The sequence below is a fragment of the Acanthaster planci genome, linkage group LG02 (assembly GCF_054643075.1).
Source record: "Acanthaster planci isolate LZ-2023a linkage group LG02, COTS_SCS, whole genome shotgun sequence".
Classification (NCBI taxonomy): domain Eukaryota; kingdom Metazoa; phylum Echinodermata; class Asteroidea; order Valvatida; family Acanthasteridae; genus Acanthaster; species Acanthaster planci.
In genome coordinates, this window is record NC_141778.1 from 6,148,608 (window position 1) to 6,165,342 (window position 16,735).

Below are 16,735 nucleotides of genomic sequence, written 5' to 3' on the forward strand. Positions count from 1 at the left end.
GGTTAACCAACTCTCCTTCGTAAATACCTTAGACAAAAATGGATATCTTAAGCATTCAGACTATAATTGGAGGTCACAACACTCCGTCAAGGGCCCTGGCCCGCTTGGAATGAACCCGTCAAGCATTTATTTACTCATTAAAACTGGATGAGTCTGGGAGTTTTTGTTCAGACTTTTTTACAGACCTAATGTCCCGTAGTCGAAGCTGAACGAGTCACCGTGGATACATCTCTTTTTGGGCATGTGGAGCTCTGAAAAGAACCAGTGGTACTCAACGTTTCGGATAGCAAGGGCATAGGCTGGGGGTGCAGGGGTGCCAACCCACCCCCGCGAGCGAAGGGAGTTCCGCTTGAGGTGTTCATATTTTTATTTTACTAAGCACCAGTTTAAGTAAAGTGAAAGTACGTGGGATTTTGATACACAATTACCAAAAAGTAAACATGCAAATACGGTCTACTCTCGTTTTTACAATATCGGCGGGACCCAGTGGAAATGTTCGTTGTATCCGAAATTCTTGTAGGTGGAATGCAGTGCAATGGCTTTTTGTGTATTGCATGAATAGGTCTGATTGTGTATAATGCCATGTACAGAACATTTACAAGTTAATGATGTCAAAAAGATCTCTCGGTTCTGAATACTCAAATATAGTGTGATATATTTAGAAAAATCAATCTCATTTTCATAAACAATGTAAATGTAAGACACTGTGTATACCTTCGAGAATGTGAAGTCTCATCAACTGATGCCACCCATCCATGTAAGTAGTCTTTCCAACACAAATTCTGTCATGGACAGACATTTTATTTAATTTTCCGTCTCTCTTTTAATGTTTGGCACTACGTGCAAGACCACGATTGATCGATAGTCTGAGTTCAGTCACCCACTGCAGCGTGGCAGCCAGCGCCCCAGAAGCATGACGTTATGAGGGAATATTGTGATTGGATAACTATGTCTTGCAAAAGGTACGACGTGTAAGCACAGAATCTCATTAGCGTGCGCTAGTTCTTTTAGCAGCAATATAAATAATTCAGTGTTGGGCGATGAGTCTGCATCTCTTGAGAAGCGAGAGTAGTCAAGCGAACTTATTTGGGGTGTAATTTTTATCGGAATTGAGAAGGGGTTTTTGTTCTGGCGTTGCTATAATCAGTATGCTAAAATCACCGAGTTTTCAATCATGCACCATGCTAGTCATGAGGCCAGGTAACTGGCGAACAATGTCCGTATATCGCCATATATCGGACGATAAACCTCATATGCTGCAGCAGGAAATTTCGTGGAAACACGCTTGCTTTGAGTATGAGCTGTACAACCTCAATTAAATTCATGAACACATAAAATACAACATAAACAAGAGATCAATTTCTGTGAATAACTTCCAGAAATTTTGAAACGGCAGTGATTTTGTTTTACTTGCAACTGTAGAGCAGCATTCGTATACGATGTAGTGCAACGTTAGACGCTTTTTGGCTGGAATGCGTACAATTGTGCTCAACATTTATAACCTTTGGAAAATTTCATACTTTTCTAAAGTTGTCATTTGTAAATGCTATTACGTTGGTACTTCAACTATATTTTTTTTTCTGTTTGTTGCAATACACAAACCCACATGTGTATTGGCTAAGCTTCACTTGTATACCAACAGATACGGACCGGGTTTCATTTTGCTCCTGGTCAAAATTATTCGTACCCCAGGTTTACAAAGTCCATGATATTGATAACTGCCTCAAGACGGTTCGTATACGGCTCTACAAGCTTTCTGCACGTCTCCTGTGGGATGTCGGTCCATTCTTCCTTAACGAAAGCCTCCAGCTGGGTCAGGTTGGATGGTCTCCGGGCCATCACTCCAGTCTTCAGCTCCCTCTACAAATTCTGTATTGGATTTAGGTCAAGACTTTGTCTTGGCCATTCCAGTACCTGGATACCACTGTCTTTGAACCAATGCTTTACTACCTTGGTAGTGTGCTTGGGGTCATTGCCCTGCTGGTACGTCCAATCAGGTTGGAGCTGGAGTTCCTCAGCAGACACTTTCACATTGTCATCCAGGATCTTGATACAATCCTCTTTTTCATGATATCCTGTATTTTAATGAAGTTCCCGGTGCCACTAGCAGAGAAGCAGCCCCATAACATGTTGCCACCTACATGCTTGAAGGTTGGGGCTGAGTTCTTCGGCTTGTATACATCTCTTGCTACCTGATGAGGCAGCTTAAATGGTGTGTAGAGGGCAGTGAGGTGTGGAGAGGATGCCAACTCAGGATCCAACTGGTGGCTGGGGTGTTAAGGTGTGAAAAGGATGCTAATTCCGGATCCAACTGAGGTGACTGGGTTGCTGGAAACCAGTGAGGCATATCAATCTGAGGGAGGAGAGTGTTGGAGAGGGTAGCCAAGGTTACAGGGGACCCATAGGTTGGAAGTGTCCTTGGGTATAGGGGACCCATTGGACTGGGATGTGGGGATGGGACGCCAGATGTCGCTCATGTGGAAACCGGTGTCTTGGGGTAGTGTAGTGGGGCGGGTACCAGTGCTTGATGCTTGTGAGGTGTTCGTCTTTGCTCCAGTCGATCTTGTGGTCTTTGATGTAGGAGTGCTTGGTGATGGTAGATTTGTCGTAGTCCCCTTTACTGCCATGGGCTTTGTGTTCATTGAGTCTGGTAGGGGGGTTCCTGTCTGTCTCGTCGATGTACACTTTGCCATATTGGCAGGAGATCTTGTATACTCCTGGTTTGTGCAGTGGGTTGTGCCGGTCCTTGCGGGAAGTCAGCAGGTTCTGCACTTTTGGGGGGTTGTATGGAACACTCAAATGCCATGCTGGTGGAGGTGCGCTGGATGGGAGGTACTGCCTAGGTAGGGGAGAGTAGGGGTCCTACACAGTTGGCTTTGGATATAAGAGACCCTTCGGGCCAGGGTGGATCTTGGGTCTTGACTTGGTTGGGCTTGTATCCATTTTGTTGTAGGGCCGTGGAGATGTGACGGAGTTCTTGGACTGAAGACTTAATCTTAGGGTGATGGAAGGACGCGCTGTGGAGGTACTTGTCTGTGTGGGTATGGTTCCGGTATATTCGGTAGGTGAGACTGCCATCCTGCTTTCTGGATACTCAACATCAAGATATGAGATGTTGCTATCTATTTCTTGTTCCGTTTGAACTAGATGTTACTGTGAAGTCCGTAAGGCAAAAATGTTTCCAACAGTTTGCATTGTTTTGTGGCTTGGTGTGATGCGTCATCGATGTTCAGACCGTTGTCCGCTTTGTCGTTGCGTTGTTCACTGGCTCCCAGCCCTTCCAATGTCGTTCTTATTTTAAGCGATTTATTATTGATGCTTTGTCGTAACTTGTAAGTGACCTTTTGTAAGTATTCTTATTGACAAAAGTCCATTGACAATTACAGATAACAATCGACTGATATAATGGCAATAACAACCGACTGATAATGTAGTACCACACGATAAAGTCATTACTAAAAGCCAAACAAAGAGGTCAATAATTGTGATCACCACAATATTGCTTTTATTTGGCAAAGTATAGAAAACATTAAGAAGCAATTGCTTGTTTTGTACATTATTGGCCTCATTCTTATGACATAATCGGTCGGCATAACATTATTTGGCGATTAGATTATTTGCCGTAACAACATCCCTATTTGGACAAACTTTCCATCAGAATGGCGATGGGCATTGATGAACTTGATATATTGATAAAAGAAGCTAAGATACACAACCTTGACAGCTTTGTAGCAAAAAATTAGCTACAGTTTACTTTAGTACATATTGTAAGGACCTAGATGCAGCGCATTACTTTTGCGCGCGATTTTCTGTGGAGTCTTGTGGCTTTGTGGTCTGGATTTGTGATTCACAGACACTAAGCTGGGGGGGGGCTCAAATCCAGATGCTGTTTTGCGTGTGTGACCTTTTGGGAAGGTCGGCTTGCTCCCACTTGCATCTTCCCACCCAGCAGTATGAATGGGTATCTGTGAGTGTACAGGTGGTCATTGTGTTTTATCAGGCGTTCTTGCCATGTGGCAGCATCAATCTGTGTACTGCTTTAGGAGCTAAAATCATTTGATGATTGCTTGTAGGGGGGTGACCAGCGACAACAATAAGTGCTTGCATCTCCTGTTTATTTGGCGCGATGTAAGTACAGTCATTACCATAATAGGAGGGAACATACTTGTGGCCATTTAAAGCTCAATGTATATCCTTCCTATTTTACTGGCGCCAGCCAGCCGTTTCTGTTTCTGGTTCACTAGGCTTCGTCAAGGCGACTATTGTGAAGGACAATTATTGGCTGGTCTTATAACAGCCCGTGGCGATCATTGTACATGGTCAAATACCTTGACAAAGGAGAATGTACCAGTAAATAGTCAACGGCCTGTGACACTAGTGAACTGATAAAGTTGGAAAGGCAAGTGTCGAGACAAGGTTAATCGGTACGTAGAGAGTACCGAAGTTTGACGTCATTTCAACCAGCAACTACAGTGCAAAGGAATGGAGCGAATCTTGGTTCGCACGTTGGTTTCCGTGCTCATGGCTTTTACAAGCATAATTTTGCTAGTGAAGTATTCACTTCCCGGCAAAATGAGGGGCTGGATTCGTGGAGCCTTACTTTCAAAGACACTTGGTTTAATAAATTTTGAAAATAATAATTTATTTTGGGGGGTCAAAGGTCACAGACGCGTGTCAAAGGTAATCTTGACTTTTGATTCACAAAGCTAAATTTCTACAACATCAGTGAAAAGAGCATGTTCCTCTGATTATTTGGATACCACATTTGCATATGTTCAATAAGAAATGAGAGGGTTTTGTGTAATTTTTATTCAAAGGTGGATTCTCAAGTGGAAATTGTAAATTTTTATTGATCTCTGACCTGACCACATGGAAGGGCGATTTCCACAAACAAAATGAAAAGCCTTCATTATTCATTGATGTTTACAAGCACAGCAATATTAAAATCTGAAGACCTAAGGTCAAAAAGTGTGTTAGTCTGACATGGAATGGCCCATTGATCTAATTGATGATGCAATTATATCTCATATAACTTACTAAAGAAAACTTAAATAAGCATTTAATAAAAATTATAATTTCACACAATCTTATCGGGAATATAGCTATCATTAATCTGTTCAAACCATAATTAACTTTCAGAATTTTTTCAATGAGCTTTTTTTCGCCAGCCCTGTTTTGCATTTACTGCTCATACAGTCCCAATGTTTAGATTTATGGCCACTGTAAAAGAGGCTTAAGTCCTCACAAAACGAAACGTGCTTAGCAAGAAGTCTCAATCGGCCCTGAACCTGGGCAAAAGGCGTGAATAACAGCCATTCGGTAGCGCTTGTTTGAAAACGCATACAAAAGAGGGTTTATGACAGAATTTAAATTCACAAGAATGTTGGTTGAAGTAAAGAGAATGAATAGTACACCTTGAGGGAGGGCCGGGGCACCAGCGAAATGATTGATGTAATAGTACACACTCAGTACTGTGCGAGGTGCTAGTAAAATGTAGAACACGGTACCAGCGATCACCAGCATCTTAGCTACACGATCACGCGTGCGACGAGGTGTCTTCTGATTTGATGACAGTTCGCAAGGTGTCTGTCGAATGCGCTTGCTGAGCTCTCGCACGATCAGGAAATATAAGACAAAGGTAACAACGATAGCCAACAAATTCGGAACAGTCAAACCAAAAGCTGCCAGAACTTGTGCCCACAATGCTGGGAAAAAACACCTCCCGATGGTCTCAGGAAAGTTCATGTAATGGTCAACGTCGGGCCATACGACACACGTGACTACGTAGTCGAAGGCAGCCGGAAGGAGAAGAGCTTCACAAAAGATGGCCACCAACCAAGTCACAGCAATTAAGGCAATGGCACGCCCTCTTGTGTTGATTGTCAGGTGTTTGATTGGATGACAGATGGCAAGGTATCTTTCGACTGCAACAATTGTCACAAGTAATGTTGAAGCGAAAAAGGGCGTAGAGTTCAACACTTGGGTAATGATACAGCCGTGGAGTCCTCCAAGAATGGAATAATCACTGGTCACTGGTGTCGACAAGAACTTCCAAAGGCCAAAGCCGGCCCCTGTGCAAAAAAAAAGAGTGACACTGTTCTTAAAACCATAAATACATATCAATAGCAAAATACTGAAAATGAAGCTATACGATCAAATGTCGGTTGAAACAGTTATTTTTTTAAAATTGCATACCTGGGTAACCGAGGCTAACCTGATAAATTGTGTATGTCTTGTCGTGTGTAGCCTATATGCAATTAAGGGGTAGATACTAAAATGAAAAACACGTTGTTCAGCTTGGATGAAATACACACAAATGCAGATTGCGGATTTCATCCATGGTGAAAATCAGCATTTTTAAGTTAACTTAGCTCCTTCACCTTAACAGGCCGGGGCAGGGTCAGCCCCCGAGATGTCTCCGCTGAGTATCGTCTCATGCATTCATTCGCACTGAACACTCACAAATTTTTCCACTTATGTCTTAGCAGCATTTTGACTCCACTTTTATTTAAAAGCGGACGTAGGCCTACCATTCTCGCGAAGTGTGCACTTTTTCTGAGGCAGGTCAGCTCCCTCCCCGAAAAACGTTCCCACTGACGTGCTCAACGCACATGGCCAGGCCGAGCCACGGCCGAACTACAAGTATCAATTTCTCTAACCACTACACCAGACGTTGCATGAATGGATAGGCCTATTCAACTGAAGCATAAATTCCAAGTTTACAAATATTGGGAATGGGACAACCGAGACGTTGGCGAGGCCATTGGATGATCCGATAGAACGGGCCCTTTGAAGGTAAAAGAAAAGCCTTCTCATTCGCTTCGGCTTCCTGGTGTCAGCTCGAAGGTGCACTTCAAACTTGACTGCGCACAAACTTTGTATCACTAACGTTGGTACTGGGAGCTTTTTGTTAACAGTCAATTCATTTTCCTGCTGGAAAAGGTGGGTTTTTTTCATAGGCATACATTCTTGTTGTGGGAGTACATACTTTTACTTTTTGAGCAGAGGAATAGATTTTGAATTATCCGCTCACGTTTTAGTAGTGAGGAAAACATAAGGCGGTTTTAGAAGAATTTTTCGAACATGCTAACAACCTAAACGCATTCAACAGCATTAAGTAAGAGGAAAATAAAAAGTAATAACTAATCCGCTCTTATGTAAGGCTCGACAGGAATGTAATACATTTCCGATATAGTTTAATTTGACCACCAGTATTAGAAGCCATTACTGCGGTGGCACAACGCTCGTGGACAGGTGGTACGCGCGCGTTACATATACATGCCTCTTCGACCAATAGTGGTGTCGTGATTCGCCAAATGCACCTGCGCGTCAAGCTGAAGAATGTGCGTGTGAGTGAGATACCACCGCAGTTATGACATCTAATCAGATTAGTCTACTATCTGTATCATAAACATTGCCTCCTATAATAGTATCATGTGGTGTCCGATGACCGAGCAATTCATCCCTCCACAATTCCCCATCCCTCACCCTCACCCCCGATTTCCTAAACAGATTTCCGCCACTGCATGTTATTCTAAAAGCGCACAGATTTTCACATTTTCTTTCGAAAGGTGGTACCTTGACCATATCCATGAAGGGGGGTTTACATTTTAAAAAAACAAAGTGCTCAGATCGTACACGAAAAGCACACAGCTGTATAATAATCCCCAAAAGTATTTCAATTGAACATGTACACCACGCTATGCGTCCCTCGGTCGTTCAACTAGTCATATCCCATACCACAGCGGTCAACAATTGTTTTGTCATACCTCTGTCCTCAGGAATTTATCAAAAGAAAAAGGTTCTGTATTGCAGAAGACGATGGGCCTACTGTGAAACTGTACAATTAACGTAACATACGTAAACGATATCGTTTGCAAATGCACTGTCCCCTCACTTTCGCTAATTGCGTAAACTCTATTCCGTGAAACTAGTGGGGATACCAGTGAGTACATTTATATAGGGTGCGTTCGATTACCATACACATGTAAGTCAAATTTACACGAGAGAGTTCGTTTAGCCATCATGTGATCTCTGTGCCAGCCCTGGTGTCAGCCACCACTACTCCGTCAGGCGAGCGGGTCTCTGCAGGCTGCCCGAGTGTAATGACGTCACGGATAGACTGTTCGTGCATGGACATGATGGGACGTGGCGGGGACTTGACCCTTTTCCCCGAATACCTAGGCAAATACACTGCAGCGTTCGATTAGCCTCATTTCGAGGCTTCCCTTGCCTGTAACACCGGTGTATTCAGGGAAGCTCATCGAACGCACCCATAGTTTAGTTAGCAGTCTCCGCATTACCTTATACGCTGCGGGGACGGGAACGAGTCTGTTATACGGGCGCTATCATCGATCGAATTCCTTGGCAGCCTTTGCAAAATAGGTATCGTGGGTACCACGCAAACCTGACTGAAGGACTGCAAATGTTCGTTCTTGAACATCCCGAAGCTCTTCAGTTTCGCGTACGTATACGCGTGGGCGTACACACACCATCGGTAGAATGAAATGTCTCACGGTGAGTAAGATATGCGGATATGTCGCCCTGTCGTGGTCGTTCTGGGCCAATAAACGGACAGTATCCAAGACAGAGGTATGTACATAATACATGAATTAATGAAACAGGTCAATTTTGTATTTTTCATTTTTGTGCAAATGAAAATGGTGCTTTGTAATATAGTCACTTCCCACTGTCGTAATACACACTGCATCTTTTAGGGTGATGCATTTCCTATTACAGATATTCTTGCAACATTTTAAAATCAAACTACCCTATTTTACAATTGCAAACCAAATTACGTTATAAACTAGGAACTGAAACAGTAGCCACGTTGGTTATCCGCGTTTGATCCAGCTGGATCATGTGTTTTGCACGTTTGGTGGCTTCCAATGGGCTCCCTCCGATTTCCGCCTCCGCGGCAAAATCTTAGCCAAGTCTTTGCTGCTCCACCCTCCTTACACAAGTTTGATCCAACCATGCAACCGGGATCCCCCAGCATCGCAGATCGCTTCGCACCCTGTCCAGAAACTGCAGAGTTGGCCAGCCCTTTGGACGGAAGACTGATGCTGCCTCGCTGAAACGTACCACCTTTGGTATCGACTTCCTAATAACCGGCTATCAGGAATTCAGGAGACCAAACCTTCTAATCCGTCTGATTGAAGAAGACTGGGTGCATGCAGTCACACCCACAAAAATTGAAGCATCTTAGCGCTTGATACGGTGTACTTCCAGCTAATCCACAAGATGCGCATCAGATTCTACAGGTGAAACGTGTTTAGCCTAATATGCTTTGGGAAGACCGGCCAAGTCTCTCTGTAGGACAAAACTGAGGCAATGCACGCCTTCAAGACCGAAACTGTCATCTCTATCATCAGCTTCTGGTTTTCCCACACTTGCTTCCGCAGCGCCCAAAAGAAGCTAGTAGCATGTCGGCTGCGTCTGTAGAGATCTAGCTCCATGTCCACATAGCATAGCTGATCTACAACTGTCAGCTGTGTGTCATTCAACTTTAAAACAAACTTGATCCAGAGACGCGCCCTGGTGTACCAGTTCTTGACACATAGTACTGGTAACCCTTTTTTCTATTTCCTGATCATGAGACCAACAATAGAGCATGAGATAGCAAATAGGTCAATCAGGTTTTGCGGTGCCATTAACGAAGCAACAAGGGCAAGCACGAGGATAGCATTATCGACAAAGAGAAGTTTGGATACTGTGGTGCAAGCATCTTTGCACTGGCACAGAACACGGAGTGCTTTTGTCTCAAAGGCGGGGCGCAGGATGGCGAAAAGTAGATAGCAATTAGACTGGGAGCCATCATGCAGCCCCTTCCATCCCTTAGTAGTGGAGAAAATTCTTTGCAACATTGCCATAAAAAGAGGCGAAGGTCCGTATGCCGTCACGTAAGAAGCACTGACCCCTCTGTAGAAGCACTATATAGACGGAGTCAAAGACCTTTGTGTTAAGGTCTACAAGAGCCACATGCAAAGGCAATTTCTCATCTGCATCTCTCTGGCTTTTGACGGAGGTGAATACCATGTCCACTGTGGAGCAGTTGGATTGAAGGCCAACTGGCTCTCAGGATAAACCCATTATCCAAACACTTGCCGCCTCTTTAGAACAATCCCACCCACTACCTTTCGGAACATGTGAAACACAGAAGTCCCTCGATAATTGTTGCCCTCTAATTTATCTTCATTGCTCTCACAGATGAATTGTCTGTCCGTAAGAATCCAACGTACTTCTCCGCACTTCTTATTACCAGTCATAAGCCTTTGAACCTCTTGAACACAGGATTTTCAAAAATATCAAAGAGCGTCAGTAATTCTGGAGAAATTTAATCACTCTCAGTCAACTTGTTGTTAGATCACCCAGAAGCTCACTTACGGACGGGACGTGTGCAGCGTCGAGGTCAGGCTGAGGAGGGCTTGGAGTTAACTGATGGTTTGAAAGTAAATCAGGGGTTCGCAGCTGGAAGCATAATTCTTTTCCTAGGAGGGTAAGGGGTAGTTTTGTTATCAAGACCCATACACATGGGTGTTATTAAGAGAGGTCAGCGTTTGTCGTTTAAGCTACCAAAAGTACATGTACAGGTGGCGGCTTTTTTACCGTTCTGAAAGTTTGAGAACAAAACGCTAACCTATGAAAGACTGCCACGAAAAATATGCAATATTAATTTCAGTGCACCACATTCGATTACTGCCCAATTACGGCAATGATCAAGTATTAAGAACAAACTCTTGCAGATGGTGTCCTTGTCTCCTGAAAATTCACTGAAGGCCGAGTGTTAGCGTTCACAACAAGTGCTTGTCTAGTTTTTGTCGCTTATGCGCATATTCTCAGCGGGATTCTCTGAATTTTTAGAAAAAGGGATTTTCTTTCACAAGAACTGAAACATGAGAGGGTTATGCTGCCTTGTGATGCCGCAGTGTGCAGAACATTTGGCAAGACTAACTCCAATTCTCAGGCATGTCAGGAAAGACTGTCCTTTACATTTCACTGGTAGATTTCTGACGATAACCTTTAATTTAGAGAGAAACTGAAGGGTGCTTTAAGACATTCATGAACCCCTCCCCCAAAAGAAAACAAAAGTTAAATCCATTTGACAGGGTATGACATGCATGAACTTAAACATTGTGGAGATAAGTCTTTTGCATTTTGCCATAACACTGATACCGCATGAAAGTAACAATTCCAATTGTGGGCCTACAGTATCGTATACGTACGCTCTTGTGTTTAGTACCTCGAGTGGACGTCTCCAACACGGAACCAGGCCCTGACCTGACTTGGGGATTCATCCAGGTGGTCTTGTGGGAAATTCCTGCAGCAAAATATGTGTTTGGCACAGCTGCTTGGGACAAATGGCTCGAGTACTTACTGTCCATCGCTGCCCATCTTTCCAACGTCCTCCTTCCCAGGACGGGTGGTCAACCTGTTAAGACTGGTTGGCCAGCTATTCCAATTGCAACCCACTCTAGCATGGAGGTTACCCAAGACCAAAGGTGAGTCATGTACCTGACCTTTTCTAACCTCCTCCTCTGGGAGCCTGTAGGAAGTTTCTTTCTCTTCCTCATCTGCGTCCATCTTGCGTGTATAAGAGGAGCAACAAGTGCCCCTCCGCGTCGTAAGCCTTAGCTCCACCATTTAAGGGGAGAAACCAATAAGAGTTCCCGCATGCTTTACGAGACAGTTCATCACGGCAGACAGTTCTTTACATCATGCTGCCGAATGTCCTTTCCCCACCACTAACCAGTAAGTTTCTCCTGAATGCTACCTGAAGCCAAGCCAATAGGTCTTTGACAAAGCTACAAGGTCGACATCCAAACGGGAAAAGCTTTTTGTCTGAGAAAACCTTTTTCCACGGATAGCAATCAAAATCCATTGGCCATGACCCAGTCCAGTTCAAAGTTGATCTGACCATTGAAAGAGCCAACCCAAAGTTGATTTTGTTTCTACCAGGAACAGGGGAGTGGGGTTGGCTGTTTGGCCCTCGGTTTCTCGGGCCCTCAACAGACTGTGGCGATCAGACCACCCGTAAATACGGCTGCTCGGTTGCTGCTGCAGGACACGAAGTCCTCCTCCAGGGAGGGAGGGAGGATGTAAGGGCAGATCCGCGGATCCATGCTTGTCCAGGACAAAAATCCGTTTCCAACTATAATTATACGCAATCATTTTGCAACAACGTCATCGCAACTGCCGCAAACAGGGACGGCGACAGTCCGAAAATTCGAAGGTTGCCGACTGTCTGCACTGAGTCGCCAGGGTAGGCATATACAATCACCCACGTCGGCATGACTGGCGTACAACGATGGCTCTCTTGCTTAGTACCACTTATTTCGCCCATTTTCTCCTCATTAATGGCACAATGACACCGCAATCGTCAATAAAATTGCTGATCATGCACATAATGCACCAAACTTGAGTTGACGTTAAGAGGTGGCATTGCCACTTTGATGTCTTGCATGCTGTCGGTGTTCGTTACAACCATATGGAAACTTGTCTATAAAGGACATAGTACCGGGTTACATGGTTACTGATAACAGGTGTAAAACCTGACGGGACAAAAAATTAGCAAAATGAAGACAGAAAAATGGAAAAAAAACACTTGAAGATTTGTTTTAAATCTTTGCTATTCATATTTATTAGCACCCATCAGCTAAGAACTTAAATGAAAGCATTTAACAGTTGGATGAGGTCACTTTCGATTTCCCTTTTTATCCTTCTTTATGTTTTCCTGGGACGGAGAGACTCCCCTTGCCCGCACTTCCCGGCCCTGCGATGCCCATAAATGGTGTCCAATATAACAAACCCAGAGAATCGAACTTCGGGAACAAACACCGCTTGTAAACCCTTTGTAAACAACACATTAGGCAACTTCATCTGAGAAAAGTATTGTAATTCCTTCATGAACGATTACTGTAAAATGCAAGTCATTCATGCTGGACGGCATACCGGTCCCAAAAAATGAAAAATAGGCAGAAATTCAGCAATGAATACAATAATGTATATACAGGGTGTCCACATAAAGCATACCGAGATAAAAATTACTGTAAAAGTAAAACTACTTTATGTATGGGAAAGAGAAATATATCTCTAGAAAGGGCAGAATGCCCTCTTTGCAATGGTATACAGCTTGTGATGTTATTGACACAGATGAGTGAACAAACTAGACCTGTGTTAAGGGTGCTGAAGTTGGCACTGTGACAAGTTTGCATATGTGATATACAAGGCTAGACCATGCAAGTGTGCAAAATACCAAATGCTTTTGCTATAAGAACACATTCTTAAAAACAAGGAATGTACCTAAATCAACCTTATCTGCTTTGTTTTCGCTACTTACCTTATTAGTTTAATGTGCTAAGTCCTCCACATGGCCACCATTCCTGTCAATGCACATCTGACATCTTCGTAACATGTCCCATACTGCTCGTCTGATCATTTCAAGGTCTTGACGGAGATAATTGACTTCTTCCACTATTCTCGCACGTTAATTCCTGAACATTAGCTGAGGGTGTATTGGAAATTTGGTTCTGCAGGTAACTTCATAAAACGAAATCGCCTTCACCCTACTTGCAAACTTTTGTTATCAATATGCAACTTCTCACAGTTCTCAAAGCAAAAAATTGGTAGTCTGCACACTTGCATGGTCTAGCCTTGTTAATCACATATGCAAACTTGTCACAGTGCCGATTTCAGTACCCTTAACACCGGTCTAGTTTGTTCACTCATCTGAGGACACCATGTATAGTTAATTTTCGCTCTCCCTATTGATCTTTATCTCCCCTATTCCATTCAATATTCCGATTATTCGGAAGGTGCGTGAATGAGGAAAAAGTTGCAACAAGTTTAAGATAATTCCCAAAAAGAGTCAACAAATTTCGTTAATGCTATTTTGAATTCAAACGTGTTCAAGAATACCAATTTGTTATTTTGGCATGCAAAATGCTGACTCTGAGCATCCAAGGTGTGAGTAAAGTTGTACTGATATCGAAGGACTCATCGCTGTTGGTCTAAAAACTTTGAGAGGTGTCATTTAAATTTACTTGAAGGCTGAACTCATAGCAAACCAACCAGGAATGCCGCCTAAAATGAACAACGTAGGCCTCAATTAAGCTTAAGAAAAGCTGAATACTCCAATCTAACAAAAACTATATTCATTGATGGAAAAGAGGAGTATTTCTTTTAGTAGAAATATCTCAGGAGAAAGATACAAGAGAGATGACACGCCAAGAGGACATGAAATTAAACATCCACCAATAAACTTAATTGTAAGAAATGAACCCATATAATGTCGCGACAATTCGAATTGACTTGTTCTTATTTTTGCTCTTAAAAAAAATTGTCTCGCAAAATTCATCTATCATGTTGTTTGCGTGTGTACACTGTCACGTTCCCAACCATTCTTTCAAATCCGAAATGTCACAGGAATTACAAAACAATTCCACTGTGTTGCAGTTTGTTTGACGTGCATTTTATTACGTCCGTTGAGCCGGTAAAGTGTGTGTTTCAATGGCAACGCCATACGCCGAAACAATAGTGCTAGCCTCGATCCAGTCGTGTTTTGTTTAATTTGACATTCTGTCGTTCGGGAATAAAGGTGCTTCTTCTATATTCATTTTCTAATGGTTGGTTTACGTCAAGGATAATGGACTGGAACTGTGGATTCGTGCTAAGAATGGGCGAGGCGAAGCCGTTAATCCTTCACTTAAAGTGCACACCTTTGTTTTATTCATTACCGTGCACGGGTTGGGCTGCGTGACACATCGACAGTATTTGTGCAGTCAACACCGTCAGTGCTGGATAGGCCTACTCTATTCTCTTCCTCTTGGGCCTTGGAGTCATTATTACACGTGTGTCATTGCAGCCAAACCTATCGGATTTAAAACCGTCATAGGAATCTCTGATATTGAGGAATGCTATATCAACTTTATGAAAGTATGATTAGCACTTTTCGAACCACCTTACAAACCACTCAAAATGAGGTTCACAGATCCTCTTATGTAGGAATAATAAGGAAATGCCCCCTCACCACAGGTTGCTATTTTGTTTGGAAAATGAGCAACTTTGGATTCAACTTACGATACAGATTTTGGAGAGGAATAATAACATTAAAGTATTTATATGAAGTGCACATGTCCACTTAAAATTGCTTAAAAATTACAAACATTTACAACACAAAAATAATTACAGGCTATAAACTCTTCAAGCAAGATTATAGAGGACCGACATGATTTTAGAATAACAAGAAAATGTACCAAGTTTGCGTCAATTCAATTAAGCTATAATCCAACGTTTTAAAAACGATATTGGGCAAAACATAGAAACAGAGAAACAGCCACACACATGAAATTCATTCCTCATTGAAAGGTGAGGAGAATATTCAAATCCCTGATGAAATTTTTGCTTTATAAAGCAGTGATCTTGAAAACACGAGATAACAAACTATACGTCATTTTCTATGGAGAAAGGCAAACATACGCAATTAGGTCGAATGTGGGCGTTCATGGTATCCCTTTTCCCCCACTGTGCATGTTACAAGGCCCAGTAGAATCAGTGTTACGAACCTAAACCACCGTTATGTTTTTACCCAGACCTTCCTCGTCGTTCGTTACGAATCTACAATTTGCTGTAGATTCGTAAAAATAATCTACTTTGAACAAAGGCTTGACGTCGCAGAAATAGTTTAACGTAAGAAAAAGGCTAGTTGGTGTACATTGAATATATCTGTAAGCGTGCAGACGAATTTGCCTACGAAACTTTTCACTCTGCATCAAGAAACACGATCTTCCTTTCCTGATGACGTAAAGTAATGATACATGCTGTTTATAGAAACGTCAGGTACAGTTATTCATGCAATCTAGTCCATTTATAAAGTGTTTTAAATTTATTGATTTCGATACTTACCCCGGTTTTTGCCCTCATAACTAAATCATCAACGAAATAATTTCAGACAGTAGAAATAAATGAAGTTTCAAATTCATTTTAAACTGGAATTCATTCGAATGAGACAAATCGCCCAGGACAATAAAGTTTCAGCACGTTAAGTATCATTGTTTCGATTACAAATAAGAGAAAGCAGTGAGGATATATCCTTGTAAACGTACTCTAATGTGTCCCTTGTATTAATTAATCAATGTCTTACCTGTAGACAGAAACATGATATCCGACACCGCCAAATTGCTCAAATAGATGTTGGTTATAGTCTTCATGTACGGCACCCGAACAACTGTCAACAAGAATATCGAGTTGGTCAGAATACCGAAAAGGCAGATGCACGGGTAGACGATGGTGACCAAAGCTGTCTGAACCGAGTCATATTCGTGGCGAATAGCAACACTCGGATCCGAAAGATTGAGTATCTGTGCATCTTGAATTGGGCAGAAGGTCTCGGGTTCTTCGAGAGTTAACACCCTTGACATCAACCCTTCTTCGTGCTTAGCCATGACGACCGGTAATTCTCCTAAAGCCAAGGCATTAGCAAAGTGATAAATTTCACCCATTGCGTTTTATAAATAATAGGCGCGTGCTAGATCACTGTATTAAAACAAGGACACTCGCGGGTGTTGTGATGGTGCCGCCACAAATACTGAAACAGCTGTGATCTACGTCCAGTCCCCACTACACCAGTGTGGTCTCAACTGTGTAGTGTGGCATGCAGATCTAAATGCAACTGCAAAATATGCAGATAATTTGTGGTGATGTGGATGACATCAGTGAAAAGCGTGCCCAATCTGCC

General features: G+C 42.7%; 1 protein-coding gene across 1 annotated transcript; it reads right to left on the reverse strand.

Annotated features, from left to right (window-relative positions):
- Positions 1-3,482: 3,482 nt before the first annotated feature.
- On the reverse strand, positions 3,483-16,562 carry LOC147799817 (neuromedin-U receptor 2-like). The gene is made up of 2 exons (XM_087133719.1): positions 16,142-16,562; positions 3,483-6,071 (listed from the first exon to the last, which is right to left on the reverse strand). Exons 1-2 carry the CDS (start codon positions 16,497-16,499, stop codon positions 5,260-5,262), a joined length of 1,170 nt encoding a protein of 389 aa, XP_086989845.1. The 5' UTR covers positions 16,500-16,562; the 3' UTR covers positions 3,483-5,259.
- Positions 16,563-16,735: the final 173 nt, after the last annotated feature.